The sequence below is a fragment of the Syngnathus scovelli genome, chromosome 3, assembly GCF_024217435.2.
Source record: "Syngnathus scovelli strain Florida chromosome 3, RoL_Ssco_1.2, whole genome shotgun sequence".
Taxonomy (NCBI): Eukaryota; Metazoa; Chordata; class Actinopteri; order Syngnathiformes; family Syngnathidae; genus Syngnathus; species Syngnathus scovelli.
In genome coordinates, this window is record NC_090849.1 from 20,314,027 (window position 1) to 20,328,727 (window position 14,701).

At 53.0% G+C, this 14,701-nt stretch overlaps 2 protein-coding genes across 2 annotated transcripts; both read right to left on the reverse strand.

Moving 5' to 3' along the window:
- Positions 1–1,198: 1,198 nt before the first annotated feature.
- LOC125993725 (disintegrin and metalloproteinase domain-containing protein 9) lies at positions 1,199–9,217 on the reverse strand. Its single transcript, XM_049762571.2, has 24 exons — positions 8,731–9,217; positions 7,757–7,857; positions 7,454–7,512; positions 6,828–6,906; positions 6,614–6,690; positions 6,292–6,487; positions 5,964–6,029; positions 5,813–5,884; positions 5,573–5,742; positions 5,426–5,507; positions 5,172–5,305; positions 4,924–5,095; positions 4,749–4,841; positions 4,570–4,674; positions 4,314–4,404; positions 4,134–4,239; positions 3,516–3,699; positions 3,364–3,444; positions 2,828–2,933; positions 2,542–2,689; positions 2,334–2,436; positions 2,095–2,124; positions 1,966–2,012; positions 1,199–1,758 (listed from the first exon to the last, which is right to left on the reverse strand). Exons 1-24 carry the CDS (start codon positions 8,825–8,827, stop codon positions 1,689–1,691), a joined length of 2,469 nt encoding a protein of 822 aa, XP_049618528.1. The 5' UTR covers positions 8,828–9,217; the 3' UTR covers positions 1,199–1,688.
- A 310-nt stretch (positions 9,218–9,527) lies between these two features.
- On the reverse strand, positions 9,528–14,678 carry ercc6l (excision repair cross-complementation group 6-like). Its single transcript, XM_049762540.2, has 3 exons — positions 14,213–14,678; positions 13,571–13,615; positions 9,528–13,227 (listed from the first exon to the last, which is right to left on the reverse strand). The coding sequence occupies exons 1-3, from the start codon at positions 14,266–14,268 to the stop codon at positions 9,675–9,677; spliced, it is 3,654 nt and encodes a 1,217-aa protein (XP_049618497.1). The 5' UTR covers positions 14,269–14,678; the 3' UTR covers positions 9,528–9,674.
- Positions 14,679–14,701: the final 23 nt, after the last annotated feature.

The window sequence follows — 14,701 nt, forward strand, 5'->3', positions numbered from 1 at the left end:
CGCAGTGCGGGTGTTGTCAGCGAGTTCGATTCCAGCATTGACGCTGTGTGGGTAACATGAGGGGAAAACTTTGAACTGTACTGAGAAAGTATGTTATCTGAGGAAGTAAGTTATTTTCCCCCCCTTTTTGTTTTTCCTCCAAATTGTCTTGCATTTGATTGTTGGACTCTGCATCAACAGTCGCAACTAGTCACTTTTTAATTATATTCCAATCTTTCTTAAATATGAATTGAAAGATTAGTTAGATTAGTACTATACGTATAGTGACCATAGCGACAGAAAGTTTAAGCTGGATCAAAGAGGAAACGTTGCTGATTGAAATCACAAATCCAACCACGATCAAGTCGAACATTTCCATCTCAGATAAATGGCGATCAAATTTTAATAAGCTGAAATTACCCTGAACACACTATTTTCAAATCATCAGCTGTGGGGGATAAAAATACTATTATGCTTTCACACACCGATGTCCACACATACAAATATTTGATTCACACCCAGGCAGTCCCTTGATTTAAAAAGCAGATTCAAAGTCAATCAAATAAAAACGCAGCATCCAGGTTGATAAGTGGCAGCAAAGTGGCACAGCAGAAAGTTGACGATGATAATGTCGAGGAGGGTCCCTGCTGAAACAAAACTTGAACGCACACTGCACATGTCCATAAAAGACCAGGACACCTATTTGAAGGGGTTGGGACAACTTGGCGATGTGATGTCATGAGTATGGAAAGGAAGTTGTTGTCCTCGTGTGCACGAGTGTGTGTGTTTCGTGGAAGTTCTCCACGGCGACGTCATGGAAGAAACCGCACCGAACCAGAGGGGACTTTGGGACACTCGACATTCCAATGGCAGTGCATGTGATTGCCACTAGAGGGCATCAGTGCTTCCCGAAGACCAGCCGGCCCCAACTTGCGTCGATCAAGCTTAATTGTCCAATATTTCTATGATAGAATGATTAAACACACCGAGTTGTTAAGTTGCTGCCAAGGCGAACCGAACCCAGAAGAAAATGGAGTCATTGTTTCACAGAAAACTAAGCAAGTCCTCAGAATTTCATTCACCGAACAGGCCCAGCCAGTTACCAAATCCTCTAGTTTATGTTTGTGCATTAGAAACAATGTTCTGTTTTTGGATATTCTTGGGGGAAATCTGATTAATCTAAAAACGGATCACATTCATCAATGAGTGAAGAAATGCGTCGTTGCAGCCTTCATTTTATTAAAGCAAATTGCTCGTTTGTGGGCTTTTTCTTAGTATTGTACTATGAGAATAAGATGAGGGTTTTTAAAAAGTTGACAGAGGTGTTTTTCCCAAATAAAATTTCTTTCCAATTGATGATCAAGAAATATTTTTTTTTTCCGTCTCCCTGCGCTCGCCGCTAGCAGTGTTCGGGTTAGAGACTGCGGCCGTAAACAATAGAAATAAACAAAAAGTCGTCAGTCCTCGCTTCTTGGCATAGTGGTTTCGGTTTTGCAGTCCTCAAAGCAGCCAATCGGAGGAATGCTGCACTCAGGCTCGGTTGCCTGAAGCCGCCAGCAAGTGAGCGCTAGTTATCCAGCATGCCTATGGCTGCGTATGAGTAGTTCCGGCGCTTACGTCAGCCGCATATGACTCTGACAAGTTGTTTCTTGGTCTGGATTCCTGCTTCCAGACTGTCACTTGGCGAGGCTCAGCCCGGAGGACGCCATTTATACTGGTGGCGGAGGGGCGGGTCTTTGAGGCATCAGAGGCTGAGCCGTCCCAGACGGTTTGGGCTTCCTGACGCACAAACAGAAAACAGAGGCCAGCGGTGACGCTAAGTGCAAAGCTAAGCTTTGGGCTTTCCGACAAAAAGCAATGCACGGAGGCTAGCTGCTATGCTAATCAAAAACAAAGGGCAGAAGCTAGCTGAGATTTCAACTTTTGAGCGGCGAGCCGCTATGCTAATGTGCCACACGCTACGGGTGCGTTTGTGTTGACACTCACAGAGGCGGTGGCGGCGGCCTCACGGCGTACTTGCTTGTCGGCACCACCTGAACACACACAGTTACACACATTTGTGTGCACACAACGCACGATGAGCGCGGCGGCAATGTTGACGAGCTTCGGCTTTACCTCGTGTGGCGGCAGAAGCTGGCTGTCGTGCTGGATGACAAAAAGAGGAGGACATGATTTACATGTTTAAAACATAGACGCACATTTTTAACAAAAGGTGCAGGTAACACACTTTTGGTAAAGACAACACAAACAGTTCCGGTGAGTAACGCGGACCCAATTTTGCACCAACCCAATTTATAAAAACAGACTCTCACATCTTTGTGTGGCACGCACGCACGCTCTTTACGTGTGCTCACCGCATCTCTGAGGATGTTGTTGGTGTTGCCGCGGGTAACAGGAGGCGGCTGAGCCCTTGGAGGCGGTCCTCCGGCGGAATTGGATGACGCCAGTCCTTCGGGCCTGGCCGCAAAAGGGGCAAAGGGCATTGTCAGGGTGTCGGGGTCGTTGCATTTTTTCCACCGGCGTTTTTTTTGTGCCGAGTTGAAGAGGTGGGTGCTGACTCACCGGTAACCCTGAGAGCGCCCCCTGCGAGTAACGCCGAGGCGCTGCAGTATCCACTTCCGGCGCAGGAAGGCCAAGGTGGCCAGCACGGCCAGAGGCACGATCAAGAAGAAGAAGACGAGGAGGCCGTCTCTCAGGGACTTGTCTTTGTCTGCGGAGGACAAACACACAAGATGACAACATGCACAGTGATCGTAAGATTGGAAAATAACCTTTCCTCAAGCGACAATGGAAGCCTCGAAATAATAAACATCAGGAGGGGGCAAAGGTGGCTGTGGGGGCTACTAACCATTCCAGGTGGGCCCGCTATCCTCGCTCCCCCCGTAACCTGCCAGCTCACAGAAAGGCGGCGCCCAGCCGGACTCACAGTGACACTTCCGGTTGTTGTTGCACACCTGACCCCAAGGAGGACACAAAGACACAGAGGGACCAATCAGAGTCGGAGGAGGGGGGGCAGTCCACTGGTGCCTTGAGCTACAAAAAATTGCATCCGTTACCACGCTTGCATCTCAAATTGTCCATTCACTTTGGATGCATCTGTGGTTGTTTTTCGAGCGCTCTAGCTGAGAAAGAAAATCCCCCCCCATAAAAAAAAATCCATCAAATTGCTCTTCAATAAAGGAAATATTACTGTCCAAGAGTGTACTTTTTAATAAGCACACAGCCATTTGGAAATGGTTTGAATGTATGACATGACAGTTGGCGCTTTAGGATGGAGATAATTTATTGCAGCTCCTTCCGGACCACCGGGGGGCAGCATCGTGCAGTTGCGCAGAAACAAGCCAAGAAGTACTTTTGCAAGCAGACTGTACGGTTGGTTCTCACCCCGCGACCGTGACACTTGCTGTCAGCGTCGCAATCGTAGTTGAGAACGTCGACGCTCCGACACTCAAAGTTGAGGCACACCTGAAAGCAGCAAAGTTAGAGCGCGGCGTGTCAGCGGCCACCATGCAGGCGACCAAGCGAGCGACCCTCACCTTGTTCGGGCCGCACTTGGTGCCCTGATTGACCATGGCGGGGTCGGGCACGTCCGAGCCCAGCATGAAGTCCACCCCGGAGCAGACGGCGCCCCCTATGGGCGTGCTGATGATGGAGGGCTCCATGCCGAAGGCTTTGACGCCCTGCACGTTGGCGCACTGCAGCTTGCCGCACAAGGCGTTTCTGTGGGCGGTGGGTGGGGCACGTCGGCGATGGTGCAAAGCGCCTCTGCCCTTTGCTCTCATCCTTGTTTCCGCTCTCTCCCTCCTGTTTTCACCTGGGGATTCTGCTCGATCCTGTTTCTCTCACCTTTGATTCCTGGTGTCCCCTTTGTGTTTTCCCCATGGCTCCCACACAGTTTTCTCTTTTCTTGCTTTGACTTCCTCCTGCGCTCCCTTCTCAAGATTTCTCATTTTCCCCGTTCGGCGCTATGTGAGTGTTTCCTTGCCCTCCTGGGGGCTCTGACCAGGGGATGTGGAGTCTAAGTGTCAACTGTGAAGCCCTTTGAGACGTTTCAGTGAGTATGGGCTATAGAAATAAAGTCGACTTAACTTAGCTATCTTATCCCCATCTTTGAAACTCTCTCTGCCCTCTGCTGACGCAGCGGTCTCGTTTACCTGCTCTCGCACTTTTTGTAGCCGTAGTTTAGGTAGCCACAGTTCCCAAAGCGATCACCTTTGCTGTTGACCTCTTTGAAACAGATCTCTGGCGCCATCTTGGCCTCTGAGGAACACACATGTCTGTCTGTCAGCCTACGGCTTTTGTCACGCGTGCGCAGGTCGGCACCAGTCACCCACTGGCTCCAAAGATGCTCCTGCACTGGTCTTGGGCATGCTGACAGCGGCCATCGTAGCAGTACGCCTCTTGATTGCGACAGGGATGACCGTTCTGCAAGAGAGTGACATCAGCACTGACGCAAGTTTGCATAACGCCACCTTTGGTGGCGTGTGCGCAGGCCTGGGAATCAACTGCCAAATACGCACAACTTTGCGACAATTTCTCAATTAGCAGACAGAATTAGTGACGCATCCGCACGGGCGCACGCACACTGACCTGCACAAAAGCGTCATTCTGACAGAGAGAGGAGGAGCCATTGCAGAACTCAGGCAGGTCACACTCGTCCACACTGGCGCGGCACACGGTCCCGCCAGGCCGGAACTGCGCACGCGCGCAGAGCATAAGTTGGAGGTGCGCTTGTGCAAACGTGCGCTGAGTGACAGCGCTGAGCGTACCCGACAGCTGGAGCAGCACTCGCCGTGAGCGCACTCGGCTCCCGGCTTCAGTCTGCAGGTCTCAAACTCGCAGCAGGGGTCGCTCTCACACTCCTGTCCCGTGCACAGATGAATGGGAGATTCTGTTGGTGGAACGAGCGGCTGCGCCCGACACAGCCTAAGGCGAGGCTCAGACCTGCGCCGATCCGCAGTCGCAGTCCTCCCCAAAGTCAAGTAGACCGTTCCCGCAGTAGGGGGCGCTGTAGGCCTCGTCAGGTCGCGGCACGTTGAGGAGACACGAGCCGCCCGTGCGCAGCAGCATCTTCTCAAAGTCGTCGGCGCTGCAGGTGCTGAAGTTCCGGGAACCTCTGAGGTGGCAACGTAATGCAATGTAAGGCCAGGCAAGGCCGCTTGAGCCGGTCCACGTCGATCTGTGCGTCTTACGTAGTGCCGGAGTTCATGATGCACGCTTGCGTGGGGCATGTGCAAGGCCGGCTGTCGTCGTGGTTCATGCCGAGGTTGTGGCCGAGCTCGTGAGCCACGACGGAGGCCAAGGCAAACACGTTGTTGTTCAGGAACTGCACACGTACACACACACAGGGTTACCAGTCAGCGAGCTTATTCCCTACAAATGTGCTTTATGTGTGTGTTGCTAGTACACGTCACCCGCACGTACGTTTGCATTTTTACATCCGTACCGTGTTAATTCCGCCAGCGTGACTTCGCGAACACACGGTGGCGATAAACGCCATTCCCGCCGTTTCCCCAAAACTCTTCATCCTGCGTCATCGTCATCATCATTATCATCAGCGTCGTTCCCAGCATTCCCGTGCGTTTGCGCTCACGTGATCAGCTGCGCCGAGTCGTGTCGGCGGCGGGGCAGCAGTTCCTTCTCCCTCCACTGGGTGAAGCGACTCAGGACCTCGCCAGCGCCTCCCTCTGTGCTGATCAGGTTCTGCCTGGTCCAGATCTCCAGGCCCACCAGGACCACGCGTACATTCAGCTGCATGTAGATCTGCGCACGCAAACCAAAAACAATTCAGTCTGCGGGGTGGTGCGCTGGCGGTGTGCCGGTGTGTACTCACGCCATCGACGATGTTGGCCAAATGAACCATGTCCTCCCGCACCGCGCTCTCGTTCCTGTTCACGGCGTTGTACTGACGGCAGCGATAATCACACGCCATGTCAGTCAAGTGAAGGCATGAAATGTTAGGTGCGTGCAGGCGTGCGCGTCACCCTGTCATTGTCCACCACCAGCAGGAGTTCCACGTAGTGTGTGCGATGGAGAATATCTCGCTTCACCTGGAAAGCACACACACGTGCATTGGTTGTGTGTGTATAGAACTAGGAGAATATTTGTTTTTCTGAGAGCATATGTGATGTACGAGAGATCTGACGTAGTGATTTTGGAGGTGTACCCTAAAGCTGAGTGACTTGGGATAGTCTACTAGCTTAATGCTACGCTGCAATGGGAAACGCCATAAACCGGCTAAACAATTTAGCATGGATTGTCCTGTGTGATTGAAGCTGACAAATATCTGTTGAGTTGCGTGCGTGCGGTCACCCTGGCGTGCTGGTGGATCTCCAGCGGGGGTTGTGAGCGTGCGTCTTCGCTGTGGCTGTGAGCCTGCTGGTGATGCGGCACCCCGCATCCACGAGGCTGTGATGTCACATCCCGCAGGCGGTACAGCAGGTGCTGCTCGGGGGCCAAGTCGAGAGGCTCAATGGCGTAGCTGTCGTCATCTAGATGTAGCACGCCTCTGCCGCGTGATGCACGCACACACACACATATCACCTGGAAGATGAGGTGCTGCACGGTGCTTACAAAATGCAAAGAGAAACCAGCACACAAAGTGCGACCAGTTGTGCGTGCGTGCGTGGGCTACCTGAGGCCGTTACAAACACTCATGGCAACGGACGATCCCTCCATGCCTTCAACAAAGCCCTGATAGTGGCAGTGGTCCTACACACACACACAGACACGCATGGAACAAAGACAACATGGAGGATTTTGCAAATGAGCACACTGCAGCCAGCTTCAGGAAATCTTTCCACAAGCGCCATAACATTTCATTTGAGCTCGAGGTGCGTGCGCGGTACCCGGACATCCGGCGCTGTCGTGACGACTTGTCCGTCGTCCGCGTACGTAAATACTTTGAAGTCGGGAGGCAGCAGCATCCTGAAAAGGAGAGCGTCCGCTTATTAGTGAGGTCACACGATAACACGACGCTCAAGTCGAAGGAAGCGGCCGGCTGGCTTCGCTTGCTGCCTTGAATGGAAACAAACAAAACGACAAGTTGGAGGTCAGCTCGCTGGAGCCGACAATCTCGCTTGTTGCTTCTTATCGACTCGTCGATAAAAAGCGCCAGCCGCCGACAAAAGCAGGAGAGCGTTGGAAAAGAGGTGAGTCTTCATGCTAAAAAAAAAAAAAAAAAAAAATCCATAGACAAACGGATGCTTGTCTGCAAATCTGACATGGTTTGTTTGCTTAAGCGCCAGACATTCATCAGGCCCGGAAAAATATTTTGACATTGTTGGAAAGGAAAACCCAAAACGGGTCGTAAAAACCCAGTAAAAATCTTTCACCCCTTCAAAAATCATTATCACAAGTCATAATTATTCTCATAAGATTCCAAAAGTTGTTCTTCCAAAATAATTGTCTTTGTTTTTGGAATATAGTCCTTGCACAATTGATGGGATGATCTAAATCCGGCGAACCAACTCACCGGTTCCGCTCCAGACGAACGACACGGCTGCGTCCGGACACGTCGATGGCGTACGACACCTGCGACAGAAGATGACGCGCATGAGCCAGCAAAACAACCCCATGCATGATGAGACGGCGCCGTTGCCGCGTACACGGAGCCCATTTTGTCTCCGCTTCTTTCTCGCTGACGTCTGCTACTTCATCACAACTTCCCACGTGAAAGAATGATCACGCACAAGTTGGTGATGCGTCAGCCGGCCCGATGGAGAGTTCGGAGCTCACGCATATCCGCGCGCACGCACGGGGAGTGAAATCCGCGCACCTGATCGGGCGGCGAGCCGTCAGCGTCCCTCCTCGGCCTGTCTCCTATTGCCCGTGGCACCGTCAGCTGATACGAGGACAGATGCTGCGTCTGCCGGGCGTCTGGGTGACCCAAACAAAACACACAATGAGCGTCTTATCTCAGCAGCAGCCTGGCCAGCACACGCACAATCACCGCACACGGTTATGCAACACACACATTAAGGTTTAGCTAAGCTAAGCTGCTTAAAGATCAAGTTGTCTGCACGAGCAGGCATGTTACAGTCAGCTGATGGCCAGACCTTTACTGAGAACCGCAGTGGGCATTGACCAACGAGGCCATTTGGAGACAAAATGCAAAAGGTGGGGGAGAGACATGTGGCAGAGACGAGATTTGAGATGGACCACTTCCTCGCGGGCGCTGCCGTGACGACCGAGGGCGTCTTCTTACGGCGCTTCATCTGATTAATTGGACTTTGACACCACTTGATTTCATATTGTTATGTTACATTTTGTCTTCAATGTTGCCTCCTTGGGATACAGGAAGGGGAATCTTCCCATCCTCACCCTCCTCGAGGTCGACAATATTTGTATTATATGTGAAGCCCTTTGAGACAGTCTGTAATCAAGGCTCATGCAAGTAAAATGAACAAAAATGCTGCAATTATGACACAAATTTGAACACAAAACAAGCATTTTGGTGAAAAGTAAGCAGAGCTGCAGCGTGAACAGCCTCTGTCAACAATGCCCAATTCTCAAACTCATTGTCAAGGGTAGTTTCAGTGGTTTGCTGCTGAATGGGAGCATCCACAAGTGCAAACGTGTTCCCCTAAAGTTGGCCGCAACGGTGGATCAAATCAATCCAACATGAACGTTGAGAAGTTGAGAACCCGGGTAGTTTCAAGAAAGCCTCAACTCGCAGGTGACCTTGCTTGTGTGCGTGCGTGCGTGTGAAGCTGCCAAGAAGACAGCAGTCCACTTCCGCTCCGTCCTCACCTCCACTATGTCCACTTCCGGTCATTACAAGCAGTAAATAGCACATTTCCAGCAGCTTTCTTCTTTCTCTAGTCATGGTTATGATCATCATCTTCATGTCCGTCTTTCAAAACCGATCTCCGCCTCGTCCTCCGTGAAATGAGCCCGCGCGTCGCCCCCTTTGCCTCAGCCTCCCACAGTCGTGTTCTCCTTCGGCCGGCCCATTCGAGACCAAGAAGGACGGCTACGTCCCGGTGCTCTTTGGGGCGTGTGTTTAAACCCGACCCAAATCAAGGAGGCCGTTCGACCCGCGGCAAGCAAACATACTTCGACTACGTTCCACCGAGGTGATGTCACCATCGGCTTACCCGGAAAGAGCCGAGATTTATGTCGAAATCAAGCCACCCCCCCGAACAATTCCGAACATGCGATTTTGTCATGGACCGGAAATCCCCGAGCTGTTTCTGGGTTGGGCCGTCATCTGTTCGCTCCGCCCCCGGCGTTTTTTTGACGTTTGTCGGAAGGCGAAAACGAACGGCCGTCTCGGCTGACCGATCGTGACGTCACAATTGCCGAAAGCTCCTTCAAAATAAGATGTCGGTCTCCTCTTGGAACAGATTTGTTGACAGGGTCCAAAGCAAAGACTGAACATTGTAAGACATTATGAATAGAAAAAATGTTTTTTTAATCCTGCATTCTCTGGAAAAGCGATGAACCACCAAGCTGTGTTTAGATCTTGAAAATCCAAATCCACGAGTCTGCGGGAGCCCCATAATAGCAGCCGAGATGATTTCCAATAACAACAATGACAACCCAGCTACAGTTTGAACCATAGAAAAGGCTTTTATTTTTCCTCATCAGTTGCGCAAGACGGTCAGTAGCAGCCAGTGCTGGGCGGCTTTGACAGCAACCAAAACAGCAAAATTGTATTGAACATTGGAACAGAGTTTTTGGGCGCGTTCGTGTTACGAGCGACTGAGCTGTCGGTACAGCTGGATGGTCAAGGACTGGATTTCCGGGTCTCCGGGCCTGATGTCGATAGCCTTGAGGAAAAAATCCAGAGCCTCCCCGAGGCGGCCCTGTGTGAACGACTCGCGGCCTCGCCTCACCAGCGACTCGTAGGCATCGACGCAGCCCACCGCCGCTTTGGCGGCGCACTGCTCCAACCTCTCAGAGGACGTCAGTTCGGGCTCGCTGGTCGACTCTTCCAGGTTGCCGCTACGGGGATCCTCCTGCAAATCCTCCTCCTCCTCCTCTTCCTCCTCCTCGTCCTCTTCTACTTCTTCCACTTCTTCGACATCTTCATGCGAGTTTGGGGTCTTTGTGTTAGCATCCTCCTCCTCCTCCTCCTCCTCCTCCTCGTCAGAAGACCTCGCTGAAATCTTATTCGGGTGGACTTGGAGGGAGCGGCGAGACGCCACTGACACGTTTCCCCGGATGCTTTTTCTCGAGCTGATGAGCGGTGAGGACTTTGGCGTGGACGAACCATGTGGTGGGAAGCTGTTGAACGCGGCGGAGGCCTTGGAGGACGATGGGGCAACCTTAACCTGCACCTCCTCCACGTCTTCCTCTTCGCTGTCATAAATGAGGGGCACTATCTTCTTCTTCTTGGTCGCTGCGGCGATAGACTCGTCCATCTCGGAGACGCGGGATTGGATGCTGAGTCCGAGCTGCCTCTCTGTCAAGGACTTGCCCACGTCGAAGGTTCCCGATATCTGAAGCTGTGACAACAGCTTCTCCTCCTCCTCCTCCTCCACCTGGTCGTCATCATCCTGGTACAGGACATCGCGCTCCTCATCCAGCTGAATTGGCGACAGGAGCTTTCTCTCCTCATCCTGGTACAGGATGTCTTTTTCCTCCAGCCGGAGTTGCGACTGAAGCTTCTTCTCCTCATCCTGGTAGGAGATCTCGCTCTCCTCCAACTGTAGATTGAAGTTTCCTTCCATCAGCTCGGAGCCGCTGTCGCTGACTCTGCTCCAGCAGTCCACTCTCAAGCTGGACATGGACGACTGCAGGGCGGAGAGTCTGTTGCTTCGGCTCCCATCCGCGTTTGAGTCGTCGCACTTGGGGCCTTCGTCGAGACTGACGTGCGTGGGAGCAACTTGTCTGTCGGCCTCAAGGCTCTCTTCCGGACTCTTCTGGACGTGCTCTCCGAGGTTGTCTGGGTTCCTCGGCGGGGGGCTTTCTTCGTCAGCGAGATGGACCGAGCTGCTGCGACCCCGAAGGCCGCCGCCCTCCTTGGCGTCGCTGGATCGGTCCGGGCCCGCCCGGGCTGGCGACGTGTTGCTGCGGCGCGGCGAGCATGTGACACTGGATCTGGGCTTGCTCAGTTTCTTATCCTTCAGCAGATCCTCACGCTCACTTGTCGACTTTCGCCTCCATCCGGGCTCAGCGCTGGACTCCAAGATGGTGGCAAACTGCATGTGTAAGTCCGACTCGGCCTTCACCAGCTCGTGGGCCTTCTGGACCCGCCCTTCGATGTACTGTTGCTCTTCGCGGTCCTGCGGGGCCTCGTCGAGGTCCACGTTGAGGCAAAACATGAGGTCGTGATCGGAGAGTCCGAACATGTCCATGGTGTGGAGGTGGGCCAGGTGCACGTCCAAGTCGGGGTCACTACTTCGGTGTTTGGCGTGCAGAGACTGGAGCAGCAGCTGCGTGGAGGAGGACCTGGTGTCCTCCAGGCTGAAGAGCTCCCGCAGCTCCTGCTTGCTGAAATAGCGGAAAGGGTTCTTCTTGTCGCCAGTGGTCTGGCGGATCAGCGAGTCCTTGAAAACCTGCCGCCTGTAGATCTTCTCCTCCACCGTGCCGCAGGTGATGAGTCGGTAAATGACCACGTTCTTGGTCTGGCCGATGCGGTACACCCTGTCCACCGCCTGGGCGTCGGTCGCCGGGTTCCAGCTGGGATCGTAGATGACCACCCTGTCAGCCGCCGTCAGGGTGATGCCGACGCCGCCGACCTGGGTGGTGAGAAGGAAGACGGCGTAGCTGCTGTCCGTCTGGAAAAGGGTGATGAGTCGCTCGCGCTCGGCCACCTGCGTGATGGTGCCGTCCAGGCGCAGGACTTTGAAGCCCTCGTTCTTCAGGATGCGCTGGAGGATGTCCAGCACCATCCTGTAGTGGGCGAAGACCAGCGTGCGGTGGCCTCGGGCCCGCAGATGCTTGAGGAGAGTAAGTAGGAAGGCCAGTTTGCCGGACTCGGCGATCAAAGTTTCGTCGGGAACGTTGCTGATGCTCTGACTGCCGCTGTCATCGTGGTAGTTGCTCTGCCGAGCCTCCCTGAGACCTAAGCTGGCTGTGGCCCGGGCGGAGAGAAGCCGCGGGTGGTCACACAGCTTCTTGAGAATGGTCAGCTCCGCCAGAGGCGACCTAGACGTCATGAGCAGCTCCTTGATGTGTTCCAGGGAAATGAACTTCCAGTAGATGTCTTCTTGGATGCTGCTGAGGTACGTCCATACAATCAGGTCATTCTTCCTGGTGAGGGTGGGCCCGCTGGCCCCAGAGACCTTTCGGCCACCGGTCTCCTCGGTCTCCTCTGTGCTCGCTGAGTGACCGGTAGCATCCGACGTGCCGCCGCCGTCTTTGCTCTTCTGCACTTCGGCCTTGGTCCGGCGCAGGAAGTAAGGTCGGATGATGGCCATGAGGTTCTCCGACATCCGGGACCCGAGGACCTTCTCTCCCGGAGTGGCGTCCTTCTCCCGGGCACGAGTGATGGGGTTTTCGTACTGCATCTTGAAGGTTTTGAGCGTCCCCAGCAGAGTTCCCTGACAGGCAAAGTCGAAGAGCGCCCACAACTCTCGCAGATTGTTTTGGACGGGCGTGCCGGTGAGGAGCACTCTGTTTTTAGACGGGATGGCGGTGGCGCACTTGGCCGTTTTGGTGGTGCTAGTCTTGATCTTGTGGGCCTCGTCCAGTATCATGTAGTCCCACTTGAACTCTCGGCCCTGGTAGGACGACAGCTGCTGCCAGTTGTTCATGAGCATAGTGTAGGTGGTGATAATCACCCCGCTCCTCCTCTGGATCTTCTCCAGGTTCTTGGTCCGCTCGGCCTTGCTGACACCGTGAAACTCTTTGACCCGCATGCCGGGAGTCCACTTGGTGAACTCCTTGGTCCAGTTAGTGATGAGCGAGGTGGGCATGACCAGCATGGTGTGCTTGACCAGCTCGTTGTCATACATGGCCGAGAGGAAGGAAATGACCTGGATGGTTTTGCCCAGGCCCATGTCGTCGGCCAGAATGCCACCTTTGCGCCCGTCCCTGTAGAGGCTGTACATGAAGGCCACGCCGCTCCTCTGGTAGTCGTACAGCTTGTCGTAGAGCTCCTTGTACATCTTCAGGCCGCTCTTCTTGACGTCCACGTACTCGTCGTCGTCCTGGAAACTCTGCGCCAAAACCTCCTCCAGTTTCCCGATCCGCTTCTGCAGCTTGTCCGTGCGGTGAATGTTGAAGGCCATCTTGAAGTGCTCCAGAGCTTTGCTCACCTCTCCCCGTCGGGCCGCATCTTTGCCGTCTTGGATGTGTCTGCGAGCAAAGACAAGTCAGCCCAGCCACTCTGAAGCGCTCGCCCGCACGTGACATCATGAACTAGTGACATCGCTAACATGTGACATCATCAAAGAGCGGGAGGATCAACCGCACCAAAGCTTCCGCTCGGCCGCCACTCAAACATCAACAGTCCCGACTCGGAGTAGCAACCTCATCCGCCTATGTTGTCATAAAGACTCGACCGGCGCTAGCATAGAGCTCCTTTCGCGCAACGGAGCTCGGTGGCCTCTAGTGGAGAGGAGTTGTTAACGCAGCGTTTTGACCCGCTGCATACAAACAGCCCAATAGAGCATTCAAGCGTGCCTCAATGATTTGTTACCTGTGATAGACTTCCATGTTGTCCTCCTCGTCCAAGGACAAAAACCTGAGAGGACACCAACACAGTCAGCCACAGCGGTAGTTGAGAAACTCCCTTCAAAAATGTCAAACTGCACATCCATTTTCATTGCACTTGTTGTGATGACAATAAATGTGTTCTGAAATTAATTTCCCATCGCTCCCTAGGATGATTTCCTGCATTTTATTAGATGCCTCCTTACAATGTCCATGAACAATTTAGGGAGTGTTAGTTCATTTTCAACTGTTGCAGTCCAGACACTGGCCCCGGTCTCGATATACCCCACGACCCCATCACCTCACAACCGGGTCAAGCTTTCTTGAGCTGCCACAGGCCCCTCATGTTGTTTTAACTGGACCACCTAATCTGTGTACATCTCGACGCTTCATGGAGCTTCACACGCCCATGTCCAAAATAGACACAGGGAACTTGGCTATGTTATTGGTTTCTTCTTCCTCTTGTTTTTGAGAGTTTTTGTTCCGTAAGGGGTCGCTAAAGCCACTGCGTGCCATCCTTTGGAATCGTGTTAATTCTACTGTTAAAACAGCGACTAGCTAGCCCCATGTCCTCCATCACTTCCGTTTTCGTACACGACAGTTAGCCGGCGAGCTCACGTTGACTTACTTGTTCAGCTTGTCCCCAAGCTCCTCCGCGTCGCCGTTGGGATCATTTGCATTCATGGCTAGAGCGCCGTCTTGTTCTAAGGGCACTTGAGCAACTTGGCAATATCATTAAACTCAAGAAGCAGAGAAAAAAAAATGGAGCGCGAGTTGATATTTTCAAGCACGGCTCCTTCCCCCGCCAATTTGCTCAAACTCACACACACAGGCGACGTGATGCCGTCACGGATGTCGTCCAATCAGAGGCATAGAGGAATTGTGTAGGCGGGACAGGAGGAGCGAGCCCAGCCAATTAACTTAGACGCTAGTGATGTTCCTAATTTCATTGGCTGGAGCTGGAGGTCTCCTTCTAATCGACCAGCACTTTGGCCACGTCTCATTTGTATAAACAATTTAGTAGTTATCATTTGTATAAACATTTTAGTATTTATCATTTGTATAAATTAATTGTAGAGCTGTGCTTCTTAACTGTTGTCACCCACATTTCCCGTTG

Coding starts and splice junctions, on each gene's coding strand:
- ercc6l (XM_049762540.2), bottom strand. CDS start 14,268: ATGAATGCAAATGATCCCAACGGCGACGCGGAGGAGCTTGGGGACAAG. Junction 13,616..14,212: donor CTTGGGGACAAGCTGAACAA/GTAAGTCAACGT, acceptor GTGTCCTCTCAG/GTTTTTGTCCTTGGACGAGG. Junction 13,228..13,570: donor AACATGGAAGTCTATCACAG/GTAACAAATCAT, acceptor CTTTGCTCGCAG/ACACATCCAAGACGGCAAAG.
- LOC125993725 (XM_049762571.2), bottom strand. CDS start 8,827: ATGAAGATGATGATCATAACCATGACTAGAGAAAGAAGAAAGCTGCTG. Junction 4,675..4,748: donor AGTGCTGCTCCAGCTGTCGG/GTACGCTCAGCG, acceptor GCGCGTGCGCAG/TTCCGGCCTGGCGGGACCGT. Junction 2,437..2,541: donor GGGCGCTCTCAGGGTTACCG/GTGAGTCAGCAC, acceptor TTTTGCGGCCAG/GCCCGAAGGACTGGCGTCAT.